Source organism: Lupinus angustifolius, chromosome LG09 (assembly GCF_001865875.1).
Source record: "Lupinus angustifolius cultivar Tanjil chromosome LG09, LupAngTanjil_v1.0, whole genome shotgun sequence".
Taxonomy (NCBI): Eukaryota; Viridiplantae; Streptophyta; class Magnoliopsida; order Fabales; family Fabaceae; genus Lupinus; species Lupinus angustifolius.
This window is the reverse complement of record NC_032017.1, coordinates 8353169-8380534: the sequence shown is the minus strand read 5'-3', so window position 1 is coordinate 8380534 and position 27366 is coordinate 8353169. Positions and strand designations below refer to the sequence as shown.

Sequence of the window (27366 nt, the reverse complement as noted above, 5' to 3'; positions counted from 1 at the left end):
CCCGTCCTATGTATCCCTATAAAGGGAACCAATGCTTACGTAGTTCTTTAGGTAGAAAAAGTTTATTTGGTTGACATTTATTAAAACTAGTAAAGTTTAAATTCTTTTTATGAAAAAAAGAAATGAGCGAAGCATAGCCCTTACGTCCAATACCGCATCTCATATTAAAACTTGGTTAAGAAATTCAAATTTTTGTTTTTTTATTTAAAAAATAAAAAAAATTTAAGACGTGAAAATATAATTAGTCCTATTAATCATAAGGAAGTGAAGTGTAGCCCTTACGTCCGACACTGCATCATACCTTACGATCTGAGTTAAATATTATTTCATTTTTTGTTGACTCATGGATGCTTGTTGTTTTTATTTTTTTAATATGTTTTAAATTGATATAATGAGAAACTAATTAATTACATATTTTGCTTCAAAACTAAATATTTATTCAAAAAATGTTGTAGTATGTACACAAAGAGTGTATTGTTTATGCATTTACCTTTTTGATGTAGTTATAATTATATATTACAATCGTGATAATTATTATTACTAATGCAATTATTGATAACAAAACTAAAACAACTATACAAGAAAGTGATGAAAATTACATACCTCTCATAGCGAATCCAACAAAAATGAAATGGTGCAACCCGAAAAATGTGCAAAAAAGGCTAACCAATGCAAACAGACATATAGTGGAGGTAGGGACTTTGTGTAGCACAGACTCAGAGACATCGCTTTGGACATATATATGAAGCTTCTCTACAATGTATACTAATGTAATTATAATTCATCTTGAGTTTCTTTGTATTTTTTTCTCATTTTTTGGGCGGTGTTCTTGTGTATGGGAGATCTTGAATTATTGTGGATTTCTTGGTTTTTGGTTGGATGAATATGTGTGGAAGATAATGTCTAGAGAAGAGAGAAATGATTGAAAAATGAATTTTTTGATTGAGAGGATTGTTGTGATGTAGTAGATTTTGATGTTGGGTGTGGATGAGAGATTTCGTGTATGGAAGATGATGTTTAGGGGGATTGTGGATCCGTTAGGATGAGAGATTTTGTGTATGGAAGATGATGTTTAGGGGGATTGTGGACCGTTAGGAAAGAAAAAAATGGTATCAACCTTTTTGGCTTTTGCTCCCCCCTATTTATAGCCGAAGCCATATGAACATCAATTAATTCCTAGGAGAACATTAAGGGATTATGGTTTTTTCTAATTCCCAATCTGATTTTTATCACACTTAAATGCAAGTTTTAATAGCCAAATTTTCATACTCAATCAATGTATTTAATTCCAGCACATGGCCAAATTGCAAAAAAAGTCAATCAACACCCAAATCTTTTCAAAATTCAAATCTCCATAATAATGATTATTAAAGCTCGAATTACAAATATTTGATTTTATTCTCATGGCCTTCAATATTCAAAATTCAAATTTCACTAATGATCATGAAAATATTTGTTAGGACCCAACAATCATTTTTTATTCTTCCTTTAAAAACGAAAATGGATTAAATATATGTCATTATGATGGATCATTCATTAAATATTCATATCTCCTTTATTTCTTTATTTGCTAGAAGTAATTTTCTTTGGAATCAATTGAAATAAAATTCATTAAGTGATAATGAATTCATTTATTTAATTTGATTACCCCTTTTCTAACAAAAGTCAATTCATGGAATCTAATCGGATTCACATAAAATATATATTTGAGTTGATGAAATTTGTATGAAAAATATTTATTGAAAATTTGATTTTTTTTAAGTATTTTTGGACCGGACAAAATTGGGTATTCACAGCTATCAAAGAATAAATTCATTCAAGGTATGCTTATATAGCTAAGTGACTTATTCAAAAAAAATGCCTAAATCACTTCAATTTGTGCATATGAATATCAAGTATCAACAAGAAATAAGTCAAGTTCTAGAGTGTAGTTCTAGAGTGCAAGTAATCAAGAGTGCAATTACACACGAGAGAATATTAGATGGTATACAGCAATGCATCCACAATTAAGGCTCAAATTCTCACAAGGGACAAGTCTATCACAATTGTTTCAACCTCTTAATTCTCAAAAGCAACTTGGTACACAGAAATGCAGGATTCACACTACAAGATATCATGAAAAACATGCATCAAAGAAAAACATGCATCAACAAAAATGTACAACCTACAATAGTCTCCCCCCACTCTTAAACTACACATTGTCTCAATGTAGCAAAATAAGAATATCCAGACATACATATCAATCAATAGAATTGGACAAGTGCAATAAAAAGTAGAGAAGGAGAGGAAGAAAAACTCATTGATTTATGGAGGGAGGAAAGTGAGTTCAACCAATGAGTCTTCCTCCATAATTTCATCCACTAAGGAAGGATTTGTGAGGAAAGGCTTAAGGAGATGCCCATTAACCTTGAAGCTCTTATTTGTGGATTCACTTTTGATTTCTAAAGTACCATAAGGAAACACATTAGTAACAACAAAATGACCAATCCACCTAAAACGAAGTTTACCACTCATGAGTCCAAGCCTAGAATTGTACAACAATACTTTTTGGCCAACCAAAAATTCCTTTCTAGAAATCAAGTTATCATGGAATCTTTTGGTCTTCTCTTTGTAGAAGTTAGAGTTCTCATAGGCTTCTAAGCAGATCTCGTCGAGTTCATTCAATTGGAGATTTCTTTCATCACTAGCTTGATCAAGAGCTAAATTACAAGTTTTCACAACCCAATATGCACAGTGCTCTATCTCTACAGGAAGATGACATGTTTTACCAAAGACAACCCGATAAGGGGACATCCATATGGATGCCTTGTAAGTAGTCCTATGTGCCAAAAGAGCATCCTCTAGTCTGTTGCTCCAATCTTTTCTGTTTGACTGCACCAAATATGATATGAAAATGATAATAGATTTAATCAGACCAGATAATACCAAATTAACTCATTTTAGGAATATTAGTCCAATAAAGTCTAAAACACTAAACCATGTGAAACAAAGTCAATTAGACACAAAGAATTATCAATCATGCTAAATTAAGGTTATGGATAGTGTGTAATACATTGTTCATTAGTATTGAAGAGGAAATATAAAAGAAGATGTTGGTTTCGAAGATAATGTGCCTATGATGCACCTAAATCCTTAGCAACACAAAGCATTGATGACTATATTCTAACAATCAGGTCCACAACATTAAGTTCACAATGTCAATCAATTGAGTAATGTTTCTAGTGTGTCTGCAATTAAACAGTCCAGTTCCCCAAAATCTAAAGGTAACCCTTGCATTTTGTTTTGTACTGTATCTAAATCCAACTCATGGATTTTAGATACAGGAGCTACTGATCATGTATGTCATACTATGTCTAGTTTTCATACTTTCAAACACATTAAGCCTGTCATTGTTACTTTGTCTAATGGAAGTCAAGTGTCAATTGTCATTGATGGTACTGTCATGTTTTCTAGTTAATTGTTTCTTACTAATGTGTTGTATATACCATCCTTTCACTATAACATGGTTTCTATCTCAAAGCTAACATATACCATCCCATGTAAACTAATATTTCTGGACAATGTTTGTCATATCCAGGAAGTCCACTCTTTGAAGATGATTGGTATAGCAAAACTTCAAGCTGAACTTTATGCTATGAACATCTTGTCATTGTCTCTACAACAATCTACAATTAGTATTGTTGTTCATAGTAGTGTTTGCTCTTTTACAAACTATGATTGTAATCTTTGGCACAACAAGTTAGGACATTTGTCCTATCAAAAACTGCTTGTAATACAAAATGATTTTCCTTTCATCAAATGTAATAAAGTTTTTGAACCTTGTGATGTGTGTCATTTGGCAAAGCAAAAGAGACTCCCCTATAATGACAGTTTATCCAAATCTACTTCCCTTTCTGATCTTATCCATATGGATATTTGGGGTCCATTATTCACATCTAGTGTCTCTAGACATAGGTATTTTCTCACAATTGTAGATGATAAATCAAGGTTTACATGGGTGTACTTTATGAGACTAAAATTAGAAGTTTCAAATCTTATTCAAAACTTTGTCTCATTGGCCTATACTCAGTTTGGATTAAAAAAATAAAGTGAATTCATACTAATAATGGAAGAGAAATTTGGTTACATAATTTCTATGATTCCCAAGGCATTCTATATCAAACCACTTGTGTTGAAATACCTCAACAAAATGGTGTAGTTGAAAGAAAACACCAACATATCTTAGGGGTGGCTAGAGCTCTTATTTTTCACTATAACACACCTCATTGTTTCTGGACTTTTGCTATTTCCCATGCAATTCATCTTATCAACAAAGTATCTACTCCCTACATACTCACAATTCTCCTTATCATGTTCTTCACAAATTTAAGCCTGAGTTGTTGCACTTAAAGGTCTTTGGTTGTTTGAGTTATAAATTTACGTTAACTTCACATAGAACAAAGCTAGATCATAGGTCAATAAAGTGTGTATTCTTGGGTTATATATAAGGGGTTAAAGGGTTCATTCTTCCTGATTCTAAGACTAATGAAATATTCATATCTAGAAATTTCGTTTTCTATGAACATCTATTTCCATTCATATCATCTACTCCTTCTATGTCATCCATTATAAAACCAACTATACCACAAAACACCTTGAGTGATCCATTCTTAGATGTCCAAGTCAGTCATACACCTTCTAATCTTAATGAAGCACATCGGTCAAGTATATTATAGTCTGCATGTTTACATCCTTCTCGTACATAAGCTCCAAATGTTGAGTCTAACACTAGAAGTCAAACACATTGTCCGCCTATTAGTTGAACACATTGTCCTCCTTCTAGTCCTCATAGTATTAGACAATCTTCTATACATAAACACATACCTAAATATCTAGAGGACTATCACTGTTCTTTACCAACTGATAGTTCCCCTACATCCACATCCAATGTCAAATATCCATTGTCTAGCTTCATGTCCTATGACAAAGTTTCTTTGAGTCATAAATATTCTTGTCTAGCCATCTATGCTGTTAATGAACATGTGAGTTACACATAAGTCGTTAAACATGAATATTAGAGACAAACAATTACTATGGAACTCAATGCACTTAGTGATAATGGAACATGGCTGCTTATAGCTCTCCCTCCTGAAAAAAGAGCAATTGGTTGCAAATGGGTATTCAAGGTTAAGTACAAAGCATATAAATCAGTTGAGAGGCATAAAGTAATGTTAGTTGCCAAAGGTTTCACTCAAACAGAAGAGATAGATTATTTTGACATATTCATTATGCTTATGGAACACCTCTATCTGATGCAAGTTCCTATAGAAGCTTGACAGGAAAATTGGTTTATCTTACTCACACAAGACCATATATTAGCTTTGTTGTTGGGCACTTGAGTTAGTTTATGTCCTCGCCAATAAACCATCACTTTACTGCTGCAATTCGAATCCTCAAGTACATAAAAGGTTCTTTTAGCAATGGAGTTTTCTTCTCTGCATAAATTGATTTCCAACTAAAAGGCTACTCTGATTCAGATTAGGCACGATGTCCATATATTAGGAAATCAGTTTCAGGCTATTGCTTCTTCCTTGGGCAATCACTTGTTTCATGGAAAAGCAAGAAACATAGGTCAGTTTCTAGATCCTCCGCAGAAACAGAATACAGGGCCATGATTTTGGCTTCTTGTGAGGCTCAATGGCTAGTCTCTCTGCTTCATGATCTTGGATTATCTCACTCTCAATTTGTTCAGCTTTATTATGACAATCAATCAGCTATGCACATTACTGCCAATCCAGTATTCCATGAGAGAACTAAATACATAGAGGTGGATTGTCATACAATAAGGAAGAGACTCCAATTCAAGCTGTTTCACTTATTGCCTATCTCATCTTATGCTCAAATAGTTGTCATTTTCACTGAGCCTTTATCCCCTTTGTTGTTTCAGAGGTTATGTCTCAAGCTTGGCATGTCCACTATTCACCTGCCAGCTTGTGGGGGCTGTCAGTTATGAAAGATGTAGAAGGCAGAATTACTTGTGGTAAAAGTAACATCAAGACTACCAAAGCTTCACCTAATTAAGATATCTTATGTTAATTATATTGAATAGGTTTCTTAGTTAAATGGTAGTTAGAATTATTGTAAATAGTAAGGACAATTTTGTCTTTTCATAGATTAGTTAGTTAAATAAATAACTTTATATATATAGAGATTGATTTTTGTAATTGTTGATTAAGTTGAATGAGAATCACTCTTCTTCAATTCACTTACCAACTGCATTCATTTTCTCTTTTTTCACATATAATAGAAGTTACAAGTTTTCTTTGACATTTCTCTTCTCATCAAAAGCTTGTGAAGCTTCCATGACAAGTTGCAGTTTTCACAGTTTTCTTTGCCAAAGACAATGGTTTTTTAACTGTAGAAGTCTGAGGCGTTGCTTTTTGTTTATGCCACAATTTTTAAAAAAAATTAACTTTTGGAAACACCTTTTTAAAACCATTATCTAATATTTGAATAGGCAATAGTTTATGTTCAATGTTAACAACAATGGTTAAAAACCATGGTCTAAAAGGAAAGCAGAAAATTTTGTCATTCTTTTTCATTGGAAACAGTTTTGAAATCGTTGTCACTTTGTATAAAGGCAATGGTTTAAAAATCATGGTCATTTGTGTTTATAGATAACACCTTCTAAACTGTAACCATTGTGTATTTAGATAACAACTTTGAAACCAGTCTCATTGTCTACATAGACAAGAAAATCATTGTCTTTGGTCATGTGTCCATTTTGGAAATAGATAACTATTGCATTTGCTATAGATAATTCTTAACTATTCTACTTTTTTCTAAATAAATTTGTTAATTTATAATTTTGATTTTAAGAAAATCACTGTTTTTGGATAATAGTCCGAGAACAGTAAATAATAAGAAATATGAATAAAAGTTTTTTTAATGAATATGCATAACGTTAATTAATTTAAAACATGAGTATTTGTTACTCTAAATTTGATGAACCAAAATATAGACTCATGTTCTTGAAAGTGACAAACATCACTGTACAGACCACTCAACTTCTAGTCATATCATATTCAGTGATATCCATTAATGTTTAACAAAATATAATCATAATCTAAAATATAAAATCTTGATTCATTCCTATCTATATTGTATGCGGCAAGTTGTCTGCCAAATAATTTTGCTGCAAGTAGAGATGTTATAATAACATGAGCTAAACTAGTTGCTAGCAATGATGGTGATTTGCCATTTTCCTAACCAGTTATAAATTGAAATTATAGTGGCACCTAAACTAGTTGCTAGCAATAACTTTAATTGGCTTGCACATGCCAAATATATGGTGAGTACATAATTGACATTATGCATCAAGATATAAATATAACGATGACATCAAAAATGCATCAAGATAATAATAAAGTGGGGATAATTCAAGATATGGAGGATGTTTCTTATGAAACTGGCATAGGTACTTTTTTGTATGTACATCAAAGAAGGTAGCACAATGAGTGTAATGGAAGTGGTTTAAAGAAATGATAATGTGGTTATGATGGTTTCTTTAACTGAGTCTTTGTCTACAGGGTGCTAATGAGCTAAATGTATATTTCCAGCTAGCCTTGAAGGTATAGTTTTGAAATGTGAAGATACTTCAAAGATTGATGTCATTCAAGGGTAGTTAGTTAGTTATTCAACAAACCTCTCTTAGGTATTCATTCTTCCTTAAAGAACTACTTCTCTTGTTAAAAGTTGGTTGTTGTGGTTGATGTGGTTGATGTTGTTTGGATTTTGTAAGCATGTAAGTGTTGGAGTGAGACTCCTCTCAAGTAATGGAGAGGCAAGTACCTTTTTCCTTTGTATTTTAAGAGTAAAAGTGTAATATCATTTTAAATAAAAGGGATATAAATGTCAATGTGTGTTGCATTTTCTTTACTTGTACATAGCACTTGCCTCTCCATTAATGGAGAGGAGTCTCACTCGTAAGTGTTGTTGGTAAGTGTCATGATTCTATTGGTCATTACTTCTTCTTTAGTATAGCTAATGGAAATTCTTATTCATTTATTTTACCTCTGGATTTTTACACTTGTTAATGGATGTGGTTTTATAGGGAAAGAAGTTCATAGGTGTTTGATGTTATACATAGTTGATTCTAAGCTTAGATTAAAGATGAAGGTTTTGTTAGACAAACATTAACCAATATAAAACTTTGTCGAAATTTTATGATATGAATAACTATATAATAATATTAATATTAGGTCTTTGTCGAGAAGCAACAATACGAGTATTTCAAATATTCCTTTTTAATTGAAAAATTTGTTACTTCTAAAGCAAAAAGATTACTAAAAATGAGATGAATATTCTTTTTTATCTAAAACAAAAGTCTTATAATTGATAATTAACAAAAGACTTTTTAAGCCAAATTTTTGTAATGCTTTAGTCAAAGAGTAAAGTTTCTGAAGTTTGGGAATCATTACACATCAGAGAAGCGTTAGCATCTTGTTCATCTATGTTGAGATAATACTCTCGTTAATTATATTAACCAATTTATACAATAAACTTATTCGATTAACCATTTAGATATTAAAAGATAATAATATTTTATTATTAAGGTATCAAACAATAATTAATCTTGCTTTTATGTATCTTAGGTATAATAGGAAAATAAAAAATACTCCTAGAAAATAGTTTAATTACTTAAGTGTATTTTAGTTGATTTAAACAATAGAAGTGACATATCATGACCTTTTAAATGATAATTGAGGAAAAGAAATGACTTATAACGACTTTTCTTCCATCCTCAATGTATTTTTTATTGAAACTTTTTTAGTAAACATAAACGATGTATCATGGCCATTCAAAAAATAATAGGAAGAAAATATGCGAGTCATCAAGATCTTTCATCCATTTTATTTGTTATTTTTTTTATTTTTAAAATAAGAATTTTAAAGAACAAAAGTGATACATGACAAATGTTCATAAGATGATTTAAAGGATAAAAGTGAGTCACCAGGCTTCTCATATTTAATATAATTTATTTAAAAAAATTGTTACTTGTTTGAATTGATATATTTTACTCATGTGTAATTAAAGATAACTTTTGATTATTTTTACTTCACAAACATTTCATATTTATTATTTTGATTATCCTTAATTAGTGTTTTGATTATTATCATTATCATAAAAGTTTAGTGACAAAGTTGACTTATCACGAATGTTCCAATGATAATTTAAAGAATAGAAGTGAATGCTCACAAATTTTCTCACATCTTACAAAATTATGCAACTCTTTGTAAATGAGGTATTCTTTGTTAAATACTCATAATTGGAAAGAAATAAAAAAGAATAAAATATATTCTTTATATCAAAAGATAAGTTATTTTCTTCATCCATTAAAATTTTGACATGTGTTTTATTGTTTTGAATTTTTAGAAATATTTTTTGTACAAATAGTTAAATATAACATATGTCATGATTTTAGTGACCGAATGCGATAATTTATTTCCTACCATGAAGTTATACTTTATAACATATAAATTATAGATGATTGTGAACTAACTACTAATTCAATTATATTAGTGTCAATGTTAACTTAATTATTCCATATTTATAGTAAAAAAATGATAAAGGTTCGTTTTTATTAGTTCTAAATCATATTTTTTCATTTTGAAATTAGAAAATACTTTTTCTCTTAAAAACTTTCACAACAGTACATAAAATTTCGTTTTTATTAATTATTTAATAATAAATTATATAGCAATTAGTTTATATTAATAATATTATTTTAATATCATTATATTAGTGTCAATGTTAACTTAATTATTTATTGTTATCTATACTATAAAAGGGAAATAAATATTTCAATAAAAAAGAAGAGAAATAGTTACTTTAAATGATGCACCTCCAAAAAATTTCACTTTCTTTCCCCAACTTCTAAATAAGAGACTATATTAAAATCATCTTCCCTCTTTCTTTTCTCTCCAAAATATGACTCCCTAACATAACCTAAGTCTCTTTGAATTTATCAAGTATTCTTTACTTCAATATCTATAGACTATGTTTAAAAATTATTTGTCTTAATCTATATGCTCTTCTTTTTAGATTTATTGAAATGAATGGATTATATGTGTTCAAATAATAAATGGAAAGGTGGTTTTGGTTCTATTATATTTAATGTTTTTGTTCAAGATAATAATTGATGTTAGTTTGTTAGAAAAGGAGGGATATGGTTAGACGTAAAAATCAAATTTTATGAATAACATTATTGTTGCAATAAGTTAGATAAATAGAAGATATAAATGAAAGTAAATATGAGTATTGAAGGAAGAATTAATATTAGAGAATAGAGAAAAGATATATCCATTGGTTTTGTAAATGTATCAGGATACTGTTACTATTTAAAAAAAATAATAATAATTTATACTATTTATAAAGCCAAAATACGATGTAATTATCACCATAATATAATTTTATTTTCTTAATTTGCTCTTAATATTAGTTTATTTCTACAAAAAATTATATAATCATAAGTTATCATCATAAATGTATTAACTACCACTCTGATCTTAAATTGAACATTATAATAAAAACAAAACAATTATAATATAAAATACATTCAACCTAAACAATACATTTAAATGAAATATATAAAAATTTAATACTTATCATAAAATGTAGATCCATAAGCACAAAGTAACTATCAACATATTAGTATAAATAATTAATATAATGATTGTGTATAAATTTTTATATGGATAGAGCCTTAATATTATGAGTCTCATTGGCAATTTGGGTCATATCCAAGGGGCCCACCCGCTTGTTTATGGGAGGACATGAAAAATGAAAAATGTGCCCCTCTGTGCTCTTCCAATATGCTCTTTTCGCTTACGGATATTTCAAACGGGCGGACATGAAGGCTCACAAACATTAATAAATACTACAATAAGAAATTTGATGGCCAAGTATGACAAGTGTAATTCATGTTCTCAGCACTTACTACAATGTAGCAATTTTTCAAAATATAATGTATTATCAATTAACTACATGTCTGGTTTATATACAACAGTGTGTTATGTTTTATATTTTGAATCTTCCTCTCAGATTGTACAACATTCATACATTCATGTAATCTCAAGTATGATAGTATGCATATTGAATGTTTTAAGAGAATAAATAAAAGTATATCACTTAATGTGTCACTACTTCTGATTGTTAGAAAATAATTAATTATAAATTTTTTAATTTAAATATATTTTTTCAACCAATAACATGCATACATGGAGTGACATAGGGGCAGGGACAGTAGATGTGCTCGAGGGGTAGATGAGGAAAATGGGAAATAGAGAGTAAGGAATGGGGTAGCCTAAGAAGTAACATAAATTGAGTTGTGAGTTGTGAGTTGTGAGTTGTGAGTTGTGAGTTGTGAGTATTGAAGGAAAAGAGAAAGAAAGCATTGAGGATGGCGAAGTCAATGAAGAAGAGTGAGAGTAATCCAGAGATGGTTCACTCTCCACTTGTCACTTATGCTTCCATGATTTCTCTTCTCTCTCTCTGTCCTCCCTTCGTCATTATTCTGTAAGTATTCATTCATTCATTCATTCTCTGAATCTTCAGATCTATAATAACTAGATCTCTTTAATCCAATTCAATTCAATCCAATCGCAGATGGTATACAATGACTTCTTCTGACGGATCCATTCTACAAACATTCCATTACTTGTACTACAATGGTCTACATGGATTCATCAACATCTGGCCTAAACCCTCTCCTACTGCTTTCAAATTAATCGCAACCTTTGCTGCTTTTGAAGCTTCACTTCAGCTTCTTCTACCTGCTCCCACTGTCTATGGTCCCATTTCCCCCAACGGAAACAGACCTATCTACAAGGTTACTATACTTTACTTTACTTTACTTTACTTCTTTATTACCAATATCAACTATATTTTCACTTTTCCATTTTACAGGCTAATGGTGTCTTTGCATATTTCGTTACCTTGATTACTTATCTTTCCCTTTGGTGGTGAGCTTTTCTTAATCTTCTCCTTATCTCTTAATTTTTATTATACATCTCAATTCACACTTGTAGACTTATTTTCAGGTTTGGGATATTCAACCCTTCAATTGTTTATGATCATTTGGGAGAGATATTTTCAGCACTCATCTTTGGGAGTTTGGTCTTCTGTGTTTTCTTATACATTAAAGTAAGACACAAATTACAACTTCTTTGTTTTCTATGCCAATGTAGATTGAAATTTCTCACCCATGTTCTATATGCACTAGGGTCATTTGGCACCATCTTCTTCTGATTCTGGATCAACTGGCAACTTTATCATTGATTTTTACTGGGTAAATTAATCTCTTGCCTTACTACTTTTTTGTAAACAATTTAAGAATTATCAACTTATTAGATATCTGCTCAACTTACTAAAGAAACATCTCATCAATCTTGCAGGGTATGGAGCTCTATCCACGCATTGGAAAACATTTTGACATAAAAGTTTTCACAAACTGCAGATTTGGAATGATGGCATGGGCTGTTCTTACAGTCACCTATTGTATAAAGCAGGTCAACTCTCGTATCTATTATTTATATCAATATTCAAATCAAGTAATAACAAATGGTGCTTGCTTATATCAGCCGAAAATTTAAAATCTGTAAAGTCCAACAATTAGTTTGCTTACAAGGGATTAGCAGTCCTGAAGATGCAGCCATCTGTACTACTTTTGGACTCTGTAGTCATGTGATGAGATTTAATTTGTGATAAGCATATAGTGCATATTTATCTTTAGGTTTAGTTGCATTCGACATAATTCTCTAATGTTTGTGTTTTGTCCTGATAGTATGAAGCAAACGGGAAAGTATCCGACTCAATGCTTGTAAATACTATATTGACGCTGGTGTATGTTACCAAGTTTTTCTGGTGGGAAGCTGGATACTGGAACACTATGGACATCGCACATGATCGAGGTTTACATATGCTCTATTTTTGTTTCTGTCTAATATAGTCGCTATTTCTTTTAGTTCTACAAATATGTTCTTTTGGAGCATGGTTCTTAGAGTAGAAAGAACAATATATTGTGGTACTTTTACTTTTTCTTACAAGAAGAGAATGACTTCATTAATTTTTTATTTGTTTTTATTTTTATTTTTAGGTAAGAATTACTTCATTAGTTTTGATAGGTCATTTAGACTATATCCTCCAACATATCTTATGGCTAAAATTCATCCTTCACATTTTTTTAAAACTTCTTTATTGTCTCGTTAAATCTTAGAAATGCCTCGATCTTGCAGCTGGGTTTTACATTTGCTGGGGCTGCTTGGTGTGGGTTCCATCAGTGTATACATCTCCTGGAATGTACCTTGTCAACCATCCTGTACATCTTGGCACTGGGGTACCATCCTCATCCTGTTTATGTTTCTGATATGTTGTATTTATGTTGTAGGGGGGAACAAAAAGAAAAGTTAGAGCTAAGTTCGTTAAAGTGGTGTTGCCAACAGAGTTTTCATTATTAATTTTTTATATTTTTGCAATTTTTCTGAAAGTGTCCCTCATTGTCTTCCAGCTGGCACTCTCTATTTTATTGGCTGGCATTCTTTGCATATACATCAACTACGATTGTGACAGGCAAAGACAAGAATTTCGTAGGACAAACGGAAAATGCACAGTCTGGGGGAGAGCTCCATCAAAGGTGTAAATATGCAGTACATACTATATGATTTTCATTTGGAATGTATCTTCTTTATAATGCATGTCAGATTGGGATACATAATGTTTTCCTGGAAACTTTCATAAGCTAAGGCATGTTGAAAATGCATTTGCAGATAGACGCCTCATATACTACTACTTCTGGGGAAACAAAAAGAAGCCTTCTTTTAACCTCTGGATGGTAAGTTTTGATTTAAAATTCTGTAAACTCAAAATTGTGGTAATGATTGTAGGTGAGTTGATAGCATACCCACCTCCCTTGATTGAGGAGTTTGAGTTCCCCATTTGTTCGTCCCAAATATTTGATGTAAAAGATAAATCATATTTCCTTATAAAAATCTGTTAATAGTTCACAACCAGATATGGATGTTATTTTTAATCATTAGTGGTTTTACTCTCATATCATAGTATGCCCTGGCTTTTGATCACTGGCATGATGGCTTTTGATCTCTGGCTTTTAACAAATGTACTGTCTTAAAATAACCAATTCATTTACTCTGCGGTACTTTCAGGTGGGGATTAGCTCGTCATTTTCATTATGTCCCGGAAATTCTAGCCGCTTTCTTCTGGACAGTTCCAGCTCTTTTCAATCATGTAAGAAAGGTGTCTGTTTTCCTGTAAAAGTTGAAAATTGGACATAATTTAAGCTAAACTATTTTTCCCATGCAGTTTTTTCCTTACTTCTATGTGATATTTCTTACCATCCTTCTTTTCGATCGAGCAAAAAGGGATGACGATCGATGCAGATCCAAGTAAGCATTCAACTCTATTTGCCAGTGTTACCTCTTGTTTTTTTTTTGATTCAGTGCATATGGATTATCTATGTTTACAAACGCTTTGTTATGACTTATTAGTCTGATACAAAATCAATTGGTCACAAGCATTTCTTTATTGAATATAAGCTTTATTTTTTTAAACTTAATTCAATAAGCTTGTCTGATAAGCTTTTGAAATAAGCTAAAAAGAGTTTTTATGAATACCACAAGCTCTCATATGATAGGCACTAAGTGCTTAATTAAACTGTTTACCCAAATGAAAATGTACTAATTTAATTACCAAAGGTTCAGAAAATATGTAGTTATGGGCCAGAGCATATGTTAGGTAGTAGTGCATATCATACATCATAAAGTTGAAATATTTGATTGGTGGCAGGTATGGCAAGTATTGGAAACTGTACTGTGATAAGGTTCCTTACAGAGTCATTCCAGGAATCTACTGAAACTGAAGAGTGATTGTTCATGAATGCTTGTTTGGAACATCCTACTTACTTGGCTTATATGCCATGTTGATGTCGTAACTAAGGACACCTTGTGTACTTTAACTATTGTTTTTTGCCTCTGCTTGGTACCCTTGTGATAGAAAGTAGGACCTTTTACTGAACCTGAATTTGTAAGCAAATGTTGAGACTTTATCTGTGTGTTTGTATTTTAATAAACTCTTTCCGGCTACATTTGACTTGAGGAATAAAAAGTAGTTTATTTACTTAATATTCCTATCATTTATGAACTGCAGAGGTGTAAGTGCATGAAGTGGTGGTGATGGGCTTATTATTTCATGCATTTTTATGGTTTACGCCCTTATTATTTCCTGCTCTTTTAAGCTTCATAAATCCATGTTTTTGGTTCAGTGCCAACTTAAGAAACTATGCCAAGGGGTAAAATTGGAAGAAAAAAAGGCTAAGTTTAGATATTTTTAAAGCATGTCATATATTTAACTCAAGATCTTGTCAAATTTTAATATATTTTGTTTATTTACTTTTGAATTACATGCAGATATAAAGGATACAAGAGTCCATTAACTAGTTACTAAGGACAACGTTTAAGAATCATAAAATGTTTTAGAAGGAATTGGATCATTGATCAATTTGTAGTTTTCATCCTAAACTTAATTGGATACCTATCATTTTAAGGTTTTTGTACTTTAATGGATTTGTAATAAAATAGATGACTAACCATTGGGGCATAGTCATAAACTAATATAATGGACAGAACAAAATATTGGATCCATACACACACATATATATAGAGTATTTTGTACTTCTAATTTTAAATTTTAACATTTTTAAAGTAAAGGATAGTTCTATAAATCTAAAAGAATCAATAATTGTATTAAAAAATAAAACATTTGTTTAAAGCAAAATATTATCATCAAAATATCAATGTATTATATTAAAAATAGTAAAAAACTTATTCATAAAAAAATAAGGATTTAATATGTATACATTGATAATATAAGTATTTTTATCCTATTTATTTATTATTGATTTATTTGTATTACTTTTATTCAGAAGGTATTAATAATTAAAATATAAATGAGAAATAATACGTGAATAATGTAATAAAGTTATAGAATACTCTGAGGGTGTAAATAATAAACTAAATAGATAACTTGAAGCAACTTATGTATTTCAGTGATAAATATTGGCTTAAAATAAGTATAAAGTAGAATAATTAAGAAAAAGATGGTGAAATTGAAAATTGAAGTAAAATATATGGAAAATAAAATATAAAAAGTGGAAGGGAGGGAGGGAGCAACGTAAAGAAAAGGAGAGGATTGAGCCCTAACATCATCGCGCTGAATTTCACCATTCCAGGTTTCATTCATTATGTCATTTCTTTTTATATCTTTCAATTTCATTGATTCACTCTTTTTTATGGGATGGATCTGGTTCCGTATCTATGATTTCATTATCAATTTTTCAATTATTATTATTATCATTTTTTCAATTATTCTTATGAGCATGAATTGAAGCATTTAGGACTGATATGTTTAACCTTAGAAAAAAGTGATTTTTAGGTGTTCTAAAAAAAGTGATATTGGTATAGAAGAAGCTATTTGTTAGTCAGAAGCTACTTAGGGCCCGTTTGATGAGTATGGCCGTGGCACTGATGTTAAGAAAAAGATGGGAAAAGAGAATAACACAAGAGAATAACATAACACAAGAGAATAACACAAGGAATTTGGAAGAGAAGGGATGACATTTGAAAATTCTGATTATTTTGTGAACTTAATTATTATATCGTTGTTTCTCAAACTCATGCCAATAGTTTATTTTACTTCCATTGTGCTCAGTTTTGATTCATATGACAGAGAAATGTCAGCATATGAGAATGTTGTTGGTGGTAAACTGAAGCTCAAGGGAAAGGCACTTGATGTGAAGGCTGGTGGAGTCAAGAAGAAAAAGAAGAACAAAAGAACTCATCAAGATCAAGTTCTACAAGTTACTGAACATGATGAAATTCCTGCAGGTTAGTTCCCCCCTTTTAGGCCATGTAATTATTTTGTAAAATGGTTCTAATGTATATCACAAATAGTTCTGTTGCATGCATTGTAGTAATGGTTCATAGAGTTGATGTGAGAGTGTGGGCTTTAATGAATATACTGTTCTAATTATTTATTATATAAAGTGATTTTTCTATGTTCAAGAAAAGTTATCATGAAGAAATATATGAATTTTGGAAGAACAATGTCACTGGTTCGCATTAATAATGGCCAACATAAGTGATCGAAAGGTAATACTCTTCTACCAGGGTAAGCTTAGAGTCCACTGATTCTGCATGTTGATTCTACGACGGTGAGCTTCGAGCTGAGATCAAACAAATTCTTGGGATCCAGGATTATGACATTGTGCGATCTCACGAGTAGATACCCGATTTTCATTACCCTGCTCCATGCCCCTGTCTTATCCCTTTGTCAGAACTACCGAAGTAGTCTGCTACAGATTTTATCTTGGGCATGCTCTATTAGAGTTATACATATACATACACATATACCGAGAGTGGACATGTTGCCTTGATGCTGATTTCCAAATTTTGACACTAAGATGCCTGTGTACTTTTGGATACACTATCAGATTCAGAATTTCAACCACTTGGTACAAAGGAACTTTGCTCTAGCAGACTCACACTTTTACTTTTTAGCTTGTTGACTTTCCTCGTCCTTGTTGTTGTTAGCTTTCTCCTCCATTTTGTAGCTGTTTTTAGTTGCTCCTATTTATTTTTTATTATATATTTTTGTTATCTTATTAATGTCAGCAAGCTGGAACTTTTGTGCAAAAGACATCATTTCTTGAACTTCTGCCAGTTCATTCTGGTTCATATTTCCTTCACCTTCTATTTTTTAGTTTACTGTAAATTATGCATTTTATAATTTGTATCCTTTAATGCAGGTGGAAGTACAGAACAAGCTAAAGATGCTACTGATGAAGAAGATATTATAAATGATGGGAGCAAATTGAGCGGGGAAGGGAAGACTCCTCACTATGATGATCATCTTACACCAGCAGAGAGACGTTACATAGAACAAAGGGAGAAGCTTGATGTTAATAGATTGGCTAAGATTTCTAATAAATCTCACCGCGATAGGATTCAAGATTTCAACCAATATCTGGCAAACATGAGTGAGCATTATGATATTCCTAAAGTTGGTCCTGGGTGATTCAATGAGACAGGGTACAAGTATGAAGGCTATCACCTAGTAGTTGTGTATTTGTTTGAATGCTCAGTTGTTGTGACTTCAAAACTATGCTTTATTTTGTACTGAGCTAGATTTCAGATTATGTAGTTTGGTTTGTTTCCCGTGAATGGGGAGAGACCTTATGTTATTTACCTTCAATGAAACTTTTCACATCTTTCTGTCTTTTCCCCTTTGTAATAAAAACGTGCAAGGGAAAATATGCATTCTTAGTTGCAACACCTATGCCTTTTTCTTGATAGAAAGTGTTGAAGAATGAATGATAAATATTTTCCAAGGATATGTTTTCTTGATGTTCGTTTTATTAAGAAATCAAGTTTTACAGGGGATATTCAATCTGCACCAGACAATGAAAGAAACTAGTTATATTTGATTTAAATATGGGTCTTTCGAGTTAACCCTAATGCATTCCTCTTTGGTGTTAGACTATTAATGTATATATATTAAATGTTTAAATAAAAACACGCAAGACATACTTTGTTGTTCAAATATAAATGTTTGAATTATCCGGCTTTCTTAATTACATTATTTGGATTTAGTGCAGTTGTTAACATTATTTTGATTGCTTATATATCATGTCTGAAAATTATTTTTGGTAGTATTTTATGATAAAACAAGGAATATTATACTTTAAATGTTTAATCCGAAGTGGTATATTTCTCTACTTGTAGTCTCCTGCAAATGTTTTGCAACTTATTTTTAATTACAACTAGTAAGTTACCCGTAAGGACAATAGTTTTTGTTGCTCATGTTTTAGCAAGTCAAATGTATTTAATAAAAGCTATGCTATCTACTCATTTTTAAAACATGCTTTATTATTATATAGAGTTCATGGAAGACTCATTAAATGGGAAGTAAAACTATGTGAGTTAGTAAGTCTCGCATAAAATTTAGTCAAAGTATATACTAATTAAGTAGTATGCTGTTATTATTGTTCTAAGGCACTAAGATCATGTTGCTTACTCAATAAGGAGCTGTGAATCCACCATAGTAGTCAATTATGAAGGAAAAACCTTCACGGCTCTATATGGTAAATGTTATGAAGGTGTATGAGAAAGTGAAATGCCCCAACTATGAAAATCAAAGTGATAGCAACAAGCACACATTTGCACAAACCACAAGAACGATAACCAAGGTATCCGATAAATATCAGCTCCCAAAATCAACATCTGAATGAAAAACCAGAGCCCTTTTTGTAAAAAAACATTCATCACATAACCACTTATCATAGAATTCCATGAGACAACATTTTAATCACTCAATTCATCAAACATCTTATATGCACCTCTCAACATCACCAAATTTGAAATAAGCTGCAATGAGAGAGTTAACAACAATATTATAAGAACCAAAACCAATTTTATAAACATATCCATTGACCCTTTTACACTCCATTTCCTCCCCCTATGCAGCAAAACACTTCAAGACATAAGTAAATGCAAAAGCATTCTCTGAAACTCTCAACTCCTGCATTTTCTTAAAAATACACAAACTTACACTATAATTACCAATCCTTGCATATTCAGTCATAATAAGATTCTAAAGAAAAACCTTATCATTGAGAGTCTTATCAAATATTCTTCTCCCTTCAATTAAATCACCATAATTTACATACATGAAATCCAATTTTGCCCCCAAAGCCTCTTCAATCTTCCTACCATTGGAAGTGGCAATGGAATTAACCTTTCTCCCATCTTCCAGAGATTTAAGCTTAGCACATGTGTCCATGATGATAACATAAAAAACAAAAATACCATTGGATTGACTTTTGAAGGTGAATATATATTTCAATATTCAACAAAAAAAAAAACGAACTTATAACAGAGGGTCATTCACAACAAACTTTATGGAAGTAGAAAATAACAACAATTGTATAACCTACAAAGATCCATACCATTTTTATTAAGAGATACAAAGTAAACTGTAACGATCACATAGTTCTTATTTTATGTTTAACCACCAGTTCATCAATTTTAGGCTCTGAAGCATGTGGTTCTTTCAAAGCCGAAGCCTTTTTATATTTGCAATCTTGTCTCCATTTCTTCCTTCGCCAAACACCTTCATTGAGAATGAAAAATAGTCTACGAAAAAGAAACTGACTTTAGGAAGTAAAAAAATAAGAATGAGCAATCTACTTCAAGATTTTTGATGTACATGTATTAGAATACACAGTCGCCAAAAAGATGAGCACAGTAATAACTTTGGATATCATAGCCTTACCTTTTCCATCAGATTTTTGTAATCACTCATTATGGATTCAAATGGACCTACACTATACAACCAAAAGAATTTACAACCATGAAACTAAATAAAAGTGAAAAAAAAAATGAAAAATATTGACCTTCAAAACGTATAAAACATAGATACAACCATGAAATCAAATGAAAGGGAAAAAAAATTACCTCCCAATCTAGCAAGCAGAAATGAAGCTCAAATAACTTGTCACCAGTTTTTGTTACCAACAATGAACACGAAGGAGGTGGAGAAACAAAAGGACAAAGCAATGACATGAGAGAGAAACAGAGGGGAGAGAAGAAGACCAAGTGATTCTTTTGAGTGTGGTAGTCATCCAGACTTCAAATGATTATAAGTTGGACTTTAATGTAGGCTTTTATGGTATTTAATGTGAGGTTTTATGGTATAATCGGTAGGGCCCATTATCCCGTGTGTGATGGTGCAGGATAGAACATGGAGTGGTTTGAGTGGGAAAATTGTTGCTAACATTTTGACACGTGTACGATAGAACCTTCTTTTTATATAGTATATAGATTAAAATTATTATTCACATAACGATCACATTTAAGTGTTTGCATTTACACAAATATAGTGTATTCAATATGGTTTACAAAATATGTAAAATACTTGAAAATAATGATAGGTTAAAAAAATAATAATAATACGAGTAGATAATTAGAATGTTAATTGCATTAGTATTGTTGTACATTGACTCATATTCTCTATATAACAACAATATAAGTTATGAGATGTAAAAGGGTTGATGTAAAAGACTATATATTTATGTTATGTAAACCTAGTGTTACAAGAAAAAATATAGTAAAAAACAAATCTTAATTTTCTAATACATAGTGATAGTCTTTCAACACTTTCGAGGATGTAAACATAATTAATTGAATCTCGTTACCTATAAGTATAATAACATACATACTATCTGACTTATGTATGTTGCAATTGTATCTTTCCCACCTTTTCACATCACTATCATCTCTTGACATATAATGATTCTTACCTTGTCCAACTCAAATTGTTTTTATTTTCTTATTCTTTATTTCATTCTCAAACAACTCTGCCCATTAAACAAGATGATGTTGCCCTCTCCCTTTGCAACAATTTTGTCTCTATTTTTTCTTAGTTATTGGTGTTTTTCTTTTCTTCTAAAATTCAGTTCTCTTTTGCCTTGATCCTAATCCTCATAAAATATTATCTATTACTTGGTAGATGTAAGTGTACCACCAACCTATGGTTAGGACTTAAGAGACTTCCACCACAAATTTGGTGGAAGTATATCTAATCATACAAGATTCATAGAATGATGAGGCATCATCAATTTTGGTGGTGGTTATGTAAATGGGGAAATTTGATGGTTTTCATATGACTTGACAAACATCAACATTAGTTACTGAAATAGTGGAAGAGGAATAAGAGTAATTCATGTGTCCTACTGAACCTTCTAATCCAAGTGGTGGAATAGTATTTCATGCCACATCTTTGTCATCAACAGAAGCAACAAATACAAACATTGTTGTCCAATATGATGTTACTGCTAGGAACGACCTCAAACATGTTTGATAATGTGTTTACAAAGACATGTTTGCTAAAAGTTGACATGTATGATCTTTCAAGTACTCATTGGTACAAGGTCAAATGTATCCCCCACAAACCATATTCAAAGAACATGTTTCATCTCTTATTCTAAAAAATAGCTGGGAATGGCTGAAACACACAATTCTAGCTACACAAGCAACCACATATCAAAAGCCAAACCAACACAACAGTTAATAAATCTATAACAGTAATGTAAAAACACTAAGCATGTTGCCACCACATGATCCTTGTTTGCCTCTCACACTTGGAATAACATTATAGTTTGAGCCTGTTTGCAATCTTCAATCACCGGGCTTCATCCTCAAGGTTGCGGAAACCACTAGTCAGATCCTCATGCAACTGCTTAAATTTAGCAACCAAAGCAGATTCACCTTCTGCTGGATCCTCAAATTTCTGAGACCTGCAATTACAATATAAAATAGACTAAGATCAACTTTACATGTCAAAATAGGTCATTAAGAGTAGTTAGCGCAGAAGTTGCTTACACTAAACGATAGAAAAGATCTCCCATACGATGCTTGATAAGGCTATAAGTTATCTTCTGACCATCTGTACCAGCTCCTCTCTCAACTGCCTAGAAACATAAAGCCAGTAGTCCTCATGTTAAATTTCAATGCAATTGAGTCACCCCAATTGAAATCTCCTTTTCAAGCTATAGTAACAATAAAACTTTGGCTGATCTATGAACAAGAATGTAGAAAAGGACAATTTATAATATGGAGTGAAGGGTAGAAGAGAAGATGAGGTGAACTCTTGACTTTCAGTTAAATGACTACATTTTCATGGAAAGTGGCATTTCCTTTATTCTAATTCTAACATACCTGATTTGCCAAATTGTAGAAATGGATAATGTTGCGCATCATCCAAACAGACTTGTAGAAGGGACAAAATTTGTCATATCTATCAGAGCCACACAAAAGGCACCAACCATCATAAGAATAGCAGCAGATAAAAACAATGACATAATACATGTGAAAGAGGTTAACAATTACAAAGACTTACGGGGTAAATGCATTTTGAGCGAGATAATCCTCTCTCAAAAGCTTTGCAGTTTCTAAGGTGATCTTATCTCCTTCAGCTAAAGCATCCTTACCAACAAGCTGGAGTAATTTAAACGATCCAGTTTAGTTTTACTAGTTAAAGAACAAAAAGATAGACCTCTCTGTCAAATTTTGTCCAAACTACAAAGCAGTGCCATCATTTAGCAGTGTAAGCTACTGCTTATCAAACTATACATTGTGACCCATATTTATTGGATTATACAACTTAACAGTCTGCTCTCAAGTTACTTTTGAGAACTTCGCTAGCCCTAGAAGTTGAAGCTGGGAAAGTCTCAATCCCATGCTAGGAAAGGGTGTGGGGACATTTTATCAACCTCAATAAAGATGATAGCGCGAATAAAAGAACATACCTGGACAATTTCATTCAGGTCATCTTCTCTTTGCAGAACCTCACGAGCCTTTGTTCTAATGTTTATAAAATCTGGATCAAATTGCTCATAAAAGGATTCGAGGGCCTACATGTATAAAAAAAGTTTTAAAACTACAAAAAGTTATGGAATTGAACCAGGAACTTTATGCCTACAAGTGAAGAATGCGGAAGGGAGAACATGATTGCAAAGATGACCCAATTTTAGGAAATACCGTTGAGTATTTTGAATAAGAAATAAGCCAATTCACAGAAGGAAAGTGCTTCCTCTGAGCAAGCTTTTTGTCCAAACCCCAGAAAACCTGCATAGTAGCAAAAAATCAACTCAAAATAAATCAGTCTAGGACTCTGAGCAACTTAATACAAACTTCCTCTACCGGCTGTTACCCTATTTTGATAACCATGTTTGAAAATATAGTTTTACCTGAACTATACTGAGGGTTGCAGAAGTTACGGGATCTGAAAAATCTCCTCCAGGTGGAGAAACAGCACCAACAATTGTGACACTACCTGTACGTTCAGGACCTCCAAGACATTTAACTTTTCCAGCACGTTCATAGAAAGAGGCTAGACGCGCAGCCAAGTATGCAGGATATCCACTATCTGCAGGCATTTCAGCCTGTGGAAGTCAACAATACCAACACAAATTTTGATCAATTTAAGTTTTCCATGTGCTCATGCCTAATGATACATAAATGGTCTACTTTCACTAGTCAAGAAAGCTAATCCAACATCATAAACTATGTATATATTAGCACGACCGAAAAAAATATAAAATTGTTTGAGATAAACCGGTGAAAACAACCGTCAATGCATATTTAATAAAATGCCCACCAATCGTCCAGAGATTTCACGCAATGCTTCTGCCCATCTAGATGTTGAATCTGCCATCATGCTGACATTATAACCCATATCTCTAAAATACTCGGCCAAAGTGATTCCTAAGATTACAAAACACAACAAAATTATGGTTAAACACACATGATCAAAATAAGTATTAAAATTCTCATTCAATGGTTGATAAAACTAGTTCATTAGAAATGCAAATATAATACAATTTCACTTAAGGTGAAAAATATAGGAATTAAGAAGATAGATAGTAGCATATCAATGTGCAGAGTATGTACGTTTCCTGCTTTTGATACTATAAGCCAGATTAACTACAAGGTTTAGGTATGGCAAGTAGAGGTGATGGGAAACACCACTAGTTGAAGTACAAAATGACTTTCACATGCAAAATATAATTAGAGTGACAATAGGGAAGAGTTTGTAAAGATTAATTCTCAACAATACAAAGATGACCTAGAACATATGAGGCAAGAAGTTAAGTCACCGGTATAAATTGAAGCTTCACGAGCAGCCACTGGCATGTTTGAAGTGTTAGCAACTAGTGTTGTACGCTTCATGACAGATTCTTCACGACCATCAGGCAAGGTCATTGTAAGTTGTGGGAAGTCCATCAGAACCTGAACATTCAATAAATTGGTTTGACTAACTGCACAATATTAAAAAAACAAATATTTGATAGAAGTAACCAGAAATAAAGCATACCTCTGCCATTTCATTTCCACGTTCCCCACAACCAACGTAAACAACAGCATCAGAATTGGAATACTGCAAAAGAAGATAAAAGGGTTAATTAAAAGGTGTGAAGAATTACGGAAAATAATTTATAACTTGAGAATCATTATGCCTTGATGGGAATATTATGTTCACCTTAGAAAGAGCCTGACTAATGACTGTTTTACCACAACCAAAAGCTCCCGGTATAGCACAAGTCCCACCAAGAACTGAAGGGAAAAGAGCATCAAGAACACGCTACACAAAAAAAGATGTCATTAGGCATGAAAGCTAACAGAACTGGATCATGGATGACATAAACAATAACCATTAAGTTTACCTGGCCAGTAAGAAGAGGAGTATCAGCAGCAAGTTTTGATGCAACAGGTCTTGGTGTACGCACAGGCCAAGTCTGTAAATGGGTAAAAAGTACACGCCAGGAAATTTTAATGTATGATAAAGGTAAGGAAAACGAAGACCTCAATAGATACAACAAACACGCATAAGGTAGAAACCTGAAGCATGGTGAACTTCTTTTTGACACCTTGAAACTCAAGCTCCAACACAGTATCCTACAAATTTATAGAAAGACTTAGATCATATACAACAGAAAATATAGAGAACCTCGTAAACGTATCAAAATGGAATATCTATACACAAATAAATATATAAGCTTGGACATACAATAATTAATAAATTGAAAAGAGAAAAACCTTCAAAGAATATTGGCCAGGTGGTGCAATGTAGGTAATCTTTCCCATAGCATCAGGAGGAAGTGCAATATGGTGCTGCATCAGAGTGTTCTCAAAAACAGACTGCAACGCCAAACATTCCACACAAAATATTAGAAGAACAAAAACTCAGTGGATGAACATAAATTACAAATTGATCTAATAAGATACAAAACATACAGCGTATAGATCTCCACCAGTTAATAGATCTCCTTCACCAATTTTTTTAGGCTGGAATTCCCATAGTATATCCTTGTCAAGTGCTGGAACGGAGACACCACGAGGAATATAGACATCACCGGATCTCTTAGCAATAGTTTTCAGAGGCCTCTGAATGCCATCAAAAATATTTCCCAAAATTCCAGGGCCCAACTCTACAGACAAAGGCTTGTGTGTCCTCAATACAGGATCATTAACCATCAAACCCGCTGTTTCCTCATAAACTATAAATGCAAAAACAATGATGACAAACTAATAATAATAATGGAATGAATTGATGAAATGTGAATTGTGATATAATGAAGGTGTTTTGACCTTGAATGGTAGCAGAATCTCCTTCTAGACGAATGATTTCACCAATGAGGTTATCGCGACCAACACGGACAAGTTCATACATAGCAGCTCCGGCCATGCCATCAGCCACCACCACTGGTCCTGATACCTATTCAATTCAATTCAATTCAATTCAATTCAGTTAAAAGAGAATGAATGAATGAATGAATGAAGTAATATATAAATACCTTTCGAACATAACCATATTCACTCTCTTTCTCGGAATCCTCAAAGGTTGTTAACCGTGCTCCGTAAATGGCAGACATTGTTGAAGATCTGAACTCAAGAAATAGAAAATGAGAGAAATGGAGAACACCAATTATTATATTCAAACTTTATATATTCAAACTTCATTCACCATTCCCACCAATTATTATTTGTCACCTCTCTCTGTCACCCCCCTAACTCAACTCATTATTTCACATTTCTTATAACAAACCAAAATTTACATTTTCTTACACAACAAATATTTACACTACAGTGATATTCGTGTATAAATATTTACACTCAATTACGTACTAGTGTGTTGTGTCTGTCTCGGATGAATATTGTGTGATATTACATATTCAATTTTTATATATTTTATTTTTTGAATTAAAATGTATTTTTGTGTTTGGTATACTTTATATTATATTTTTTGTGTGTTTAAGATAATGTTTAATTTAAGGTGAGATATGTGGTTCATTAATATATTAGTGGTAGTTGCTTAGGATTATATAGTTTTTTTTTGTAAAAATTAAATAACGTTAAGGACAATATAGAAAATGAAAAGTACACTGGTGAGAGAAGTTATTTCAAGTTTTGACTTTATATATAGTATAGATAAATATATATTAGTATATTATATTCTATTCTTTAAATGCTAAACTACTTTCCACTTTTTCATTGTTTACCTTTTTAAATTTTTAATTAATTTATTTCTATGAATTGCATAATCAATCAATTATTAAACTCCATTTTTTCCAATAAATTTATTTAATATTATAAATTAATAGCATTTTCATAAATAAATTTTATAAAAATAAAATAAATATATAAGTCATGTAAGAAATTTGCATTTTAATATATATAGTTTTTTTGTCCTTTTTAT

General features: G+C 31.8%; 3 protein-coding genes and 3 long non-coding RNA genes across 7 annotated transcripts; 3 read left to right on the top strand and 3 right to left on the bottom strand.

Annotated features, from left to right (window-relative positions):
- LOC109357094 lies at positions 1128 to 12901 on the bottom strand. The gene is made up of 3 exons (XR_002108823.1): positions 12790 to 12901; positions 8767 to 8768; positions 1128 to 1138 (listed from the first exon to the last, which is right to left on the bottom strand). It is a non-coding gene; the product is annotated as an uncharacterized LOC109357094 (long non-coding RNA).
- Positions 7170 to 15178, top strand: LOC109357093. Its single transcript, XR_002108822.1, has 3 exons — positions 7170 to 7180; positions 11344 to 11351; positions 15049 to 15178. It is a non-coding gene; the product is annotated as an uncharacterized LOC109357093 (long non-coding RNA).
- On the top strand, positions 11411 to 15178 carry LOC109357091 (7-dehydrocholesterol reductase). 2 transcript variants are annotated; one of them, XM_019600815.1, is made up of 13 exons: positions 11411 to 11556; positions 11647 to 11869; positions 11947 to 12002; positions 12081 to 12183; positions 12263 to 12328; positions 12435 to 12548; positions 12824 to 12950; positions 13275 to 13372; positions 13544 to 13672; positions 13806 to 13870; positions 14202 to 14283; positions 14359 to 14441; positions 14842 to 15178. In XM_019600815.1, the coding sequence occupies exons 1-13, from the start codon at positions 11441 to 11443 to the stop codon at positions 14906 to 14908; spliced, it is 1329 nt and encodes a 442-aa protein (XP_019456360.1). In that variant the 5' UTR covers positions 11411 to 11440; the 3' UTR covers positions 14909 to 15178. The 2 variants fall into 2 exon arrangements, with proteins under 2 accessions (XP_019456360.1, XP_019456359.1); XM_019600814.1 differs by having other exon boundaries at positions 11412 to 11556; positions 13275 to 13375; positions 13547 to 13672.
- Positions 16179 to 18331, top strand: LOC109357092 (protein FAM32A-like). Its single transcript, XM_019600816.1, has 3 exons — positions 16179 to 16282; positions 16780 to 16937; positions 17858 to 18331. Exons 2-3 carry the CDS (start codon positions 16784 to 16786, stop codon positions 18124 to 18126), a joined length of 423 nt encoding a protein of 140 aa, XP_019456361.1. The 5' UTR covers positions 16179 to 16282; positions 16780 to 16783; the 3' UTR covers positions 18127 to 18331.
- Positions 19548 to 20718, bottom strand: LOC109356481. Its single transcript, XR_002108736.1, has 3 exons — positions 20565 to 20718; positions 20383 to 20429; positions 19548 to 20243 (listed from the first exon to the last, which is right to left on the bottom strand). It is a non-coding gene; the product is annotated as an uncharacterized LOC109356481 (long non-coding RNA).
- Positions 21952 to 26605, bottom strand: LOC109357316 (V-type proton ATPase catalytic subunit A). Its single transcript, XM_019601204.1, has 17 exons — positions 26465 to 26605; positions 26259 to 26385; positions 25905 to 26167; positions 25707 to 25808; positions 25509 to 25565; positions 25334 to 25405; positions 25150 to 25251; positions 24985 to 25047; positions 24767 to 24899; positions 24268 to 24374; positions 23858 to 24052; positions 23649 to 23735; positions 23417 to 23521; positions 23008 to 23105; positions 22827 to 22905; positions 22491 to 22579; positions 21952 to 22405 (listed from the first exon to the last, which is right to left on the bottom strand). The coding sequence occupies exons 1-17, from the start codon at positions 26540 to 26542 to the stop codon at positions 22291 to 22293; spliced, it is 1872 nt and encodes a 623-aa protein (XP_019456749.1). The 5' UTR covers positions 26543 to 26605; the 3' UTR covers positions 21952 to 22290.

Excerpts from the sequence above, each read along its gene's own strand:
- LOC109357091 (XM_019600815.1), top strand. The coding sequence starts at position 11,441 with ATGGCGAAGTCAATGAAGAAGAGTGAGAGTAATCCAGAGATGGTTCAC. Across the intron at positions 12,549-12,823 it reads TCACCTATTGTATAAAGCAG|TATGAAGCAAACGGGAAAGT; the intron begins GTCAACTCTCGT and ends TTGTCCTGATAG. Across the intron at positions 13,373-13,543 it reads ATCCTGTACATCTTGGCACT|CAGCTGGCACTCTCTATTTT; the intron begins GGGGTACCATCC and ends CTCATTGTCTTC.
- LOC109357092 (XM_019600816.1), top strand. The coding sequence starts at position 16,784 with ATGTCAGCATATGAGAATGTTGTTGGTGGTAAACTGAAGCTCAAGGGA. Across the intron at positions 16,938-17,857 it reads ACATGATGAAATTCCTGCAG|GTGGAAGTACAGAACAAGCT; the intron begins GTTAGTTCCCCC and ends CCTTTAATGCAG.
- LOC109357316 (XM_019601204.1), bottom strand. The coding sequence starts at position 26,542 with ATGTCTGCCATTTACGGAGCACGGTTAACAACCTTTGAGGATTCCGAG. Across the intron at positions 23,736-23,857 it reads CAACCCTCAGTATAGTTCAG|GTTTTCTGGGGTTTGGACAA; the intron begins GTAAAACTATAT and ends GCTACTATGCAG. Across the intron at positions 22,906-23,007 it reads GCTCAAAATGCATTTACCCC|ATATGACAAATTTTGTCCCT; the intron begins GTAAGTCTTTGT and ends TGGCTCTGATAG.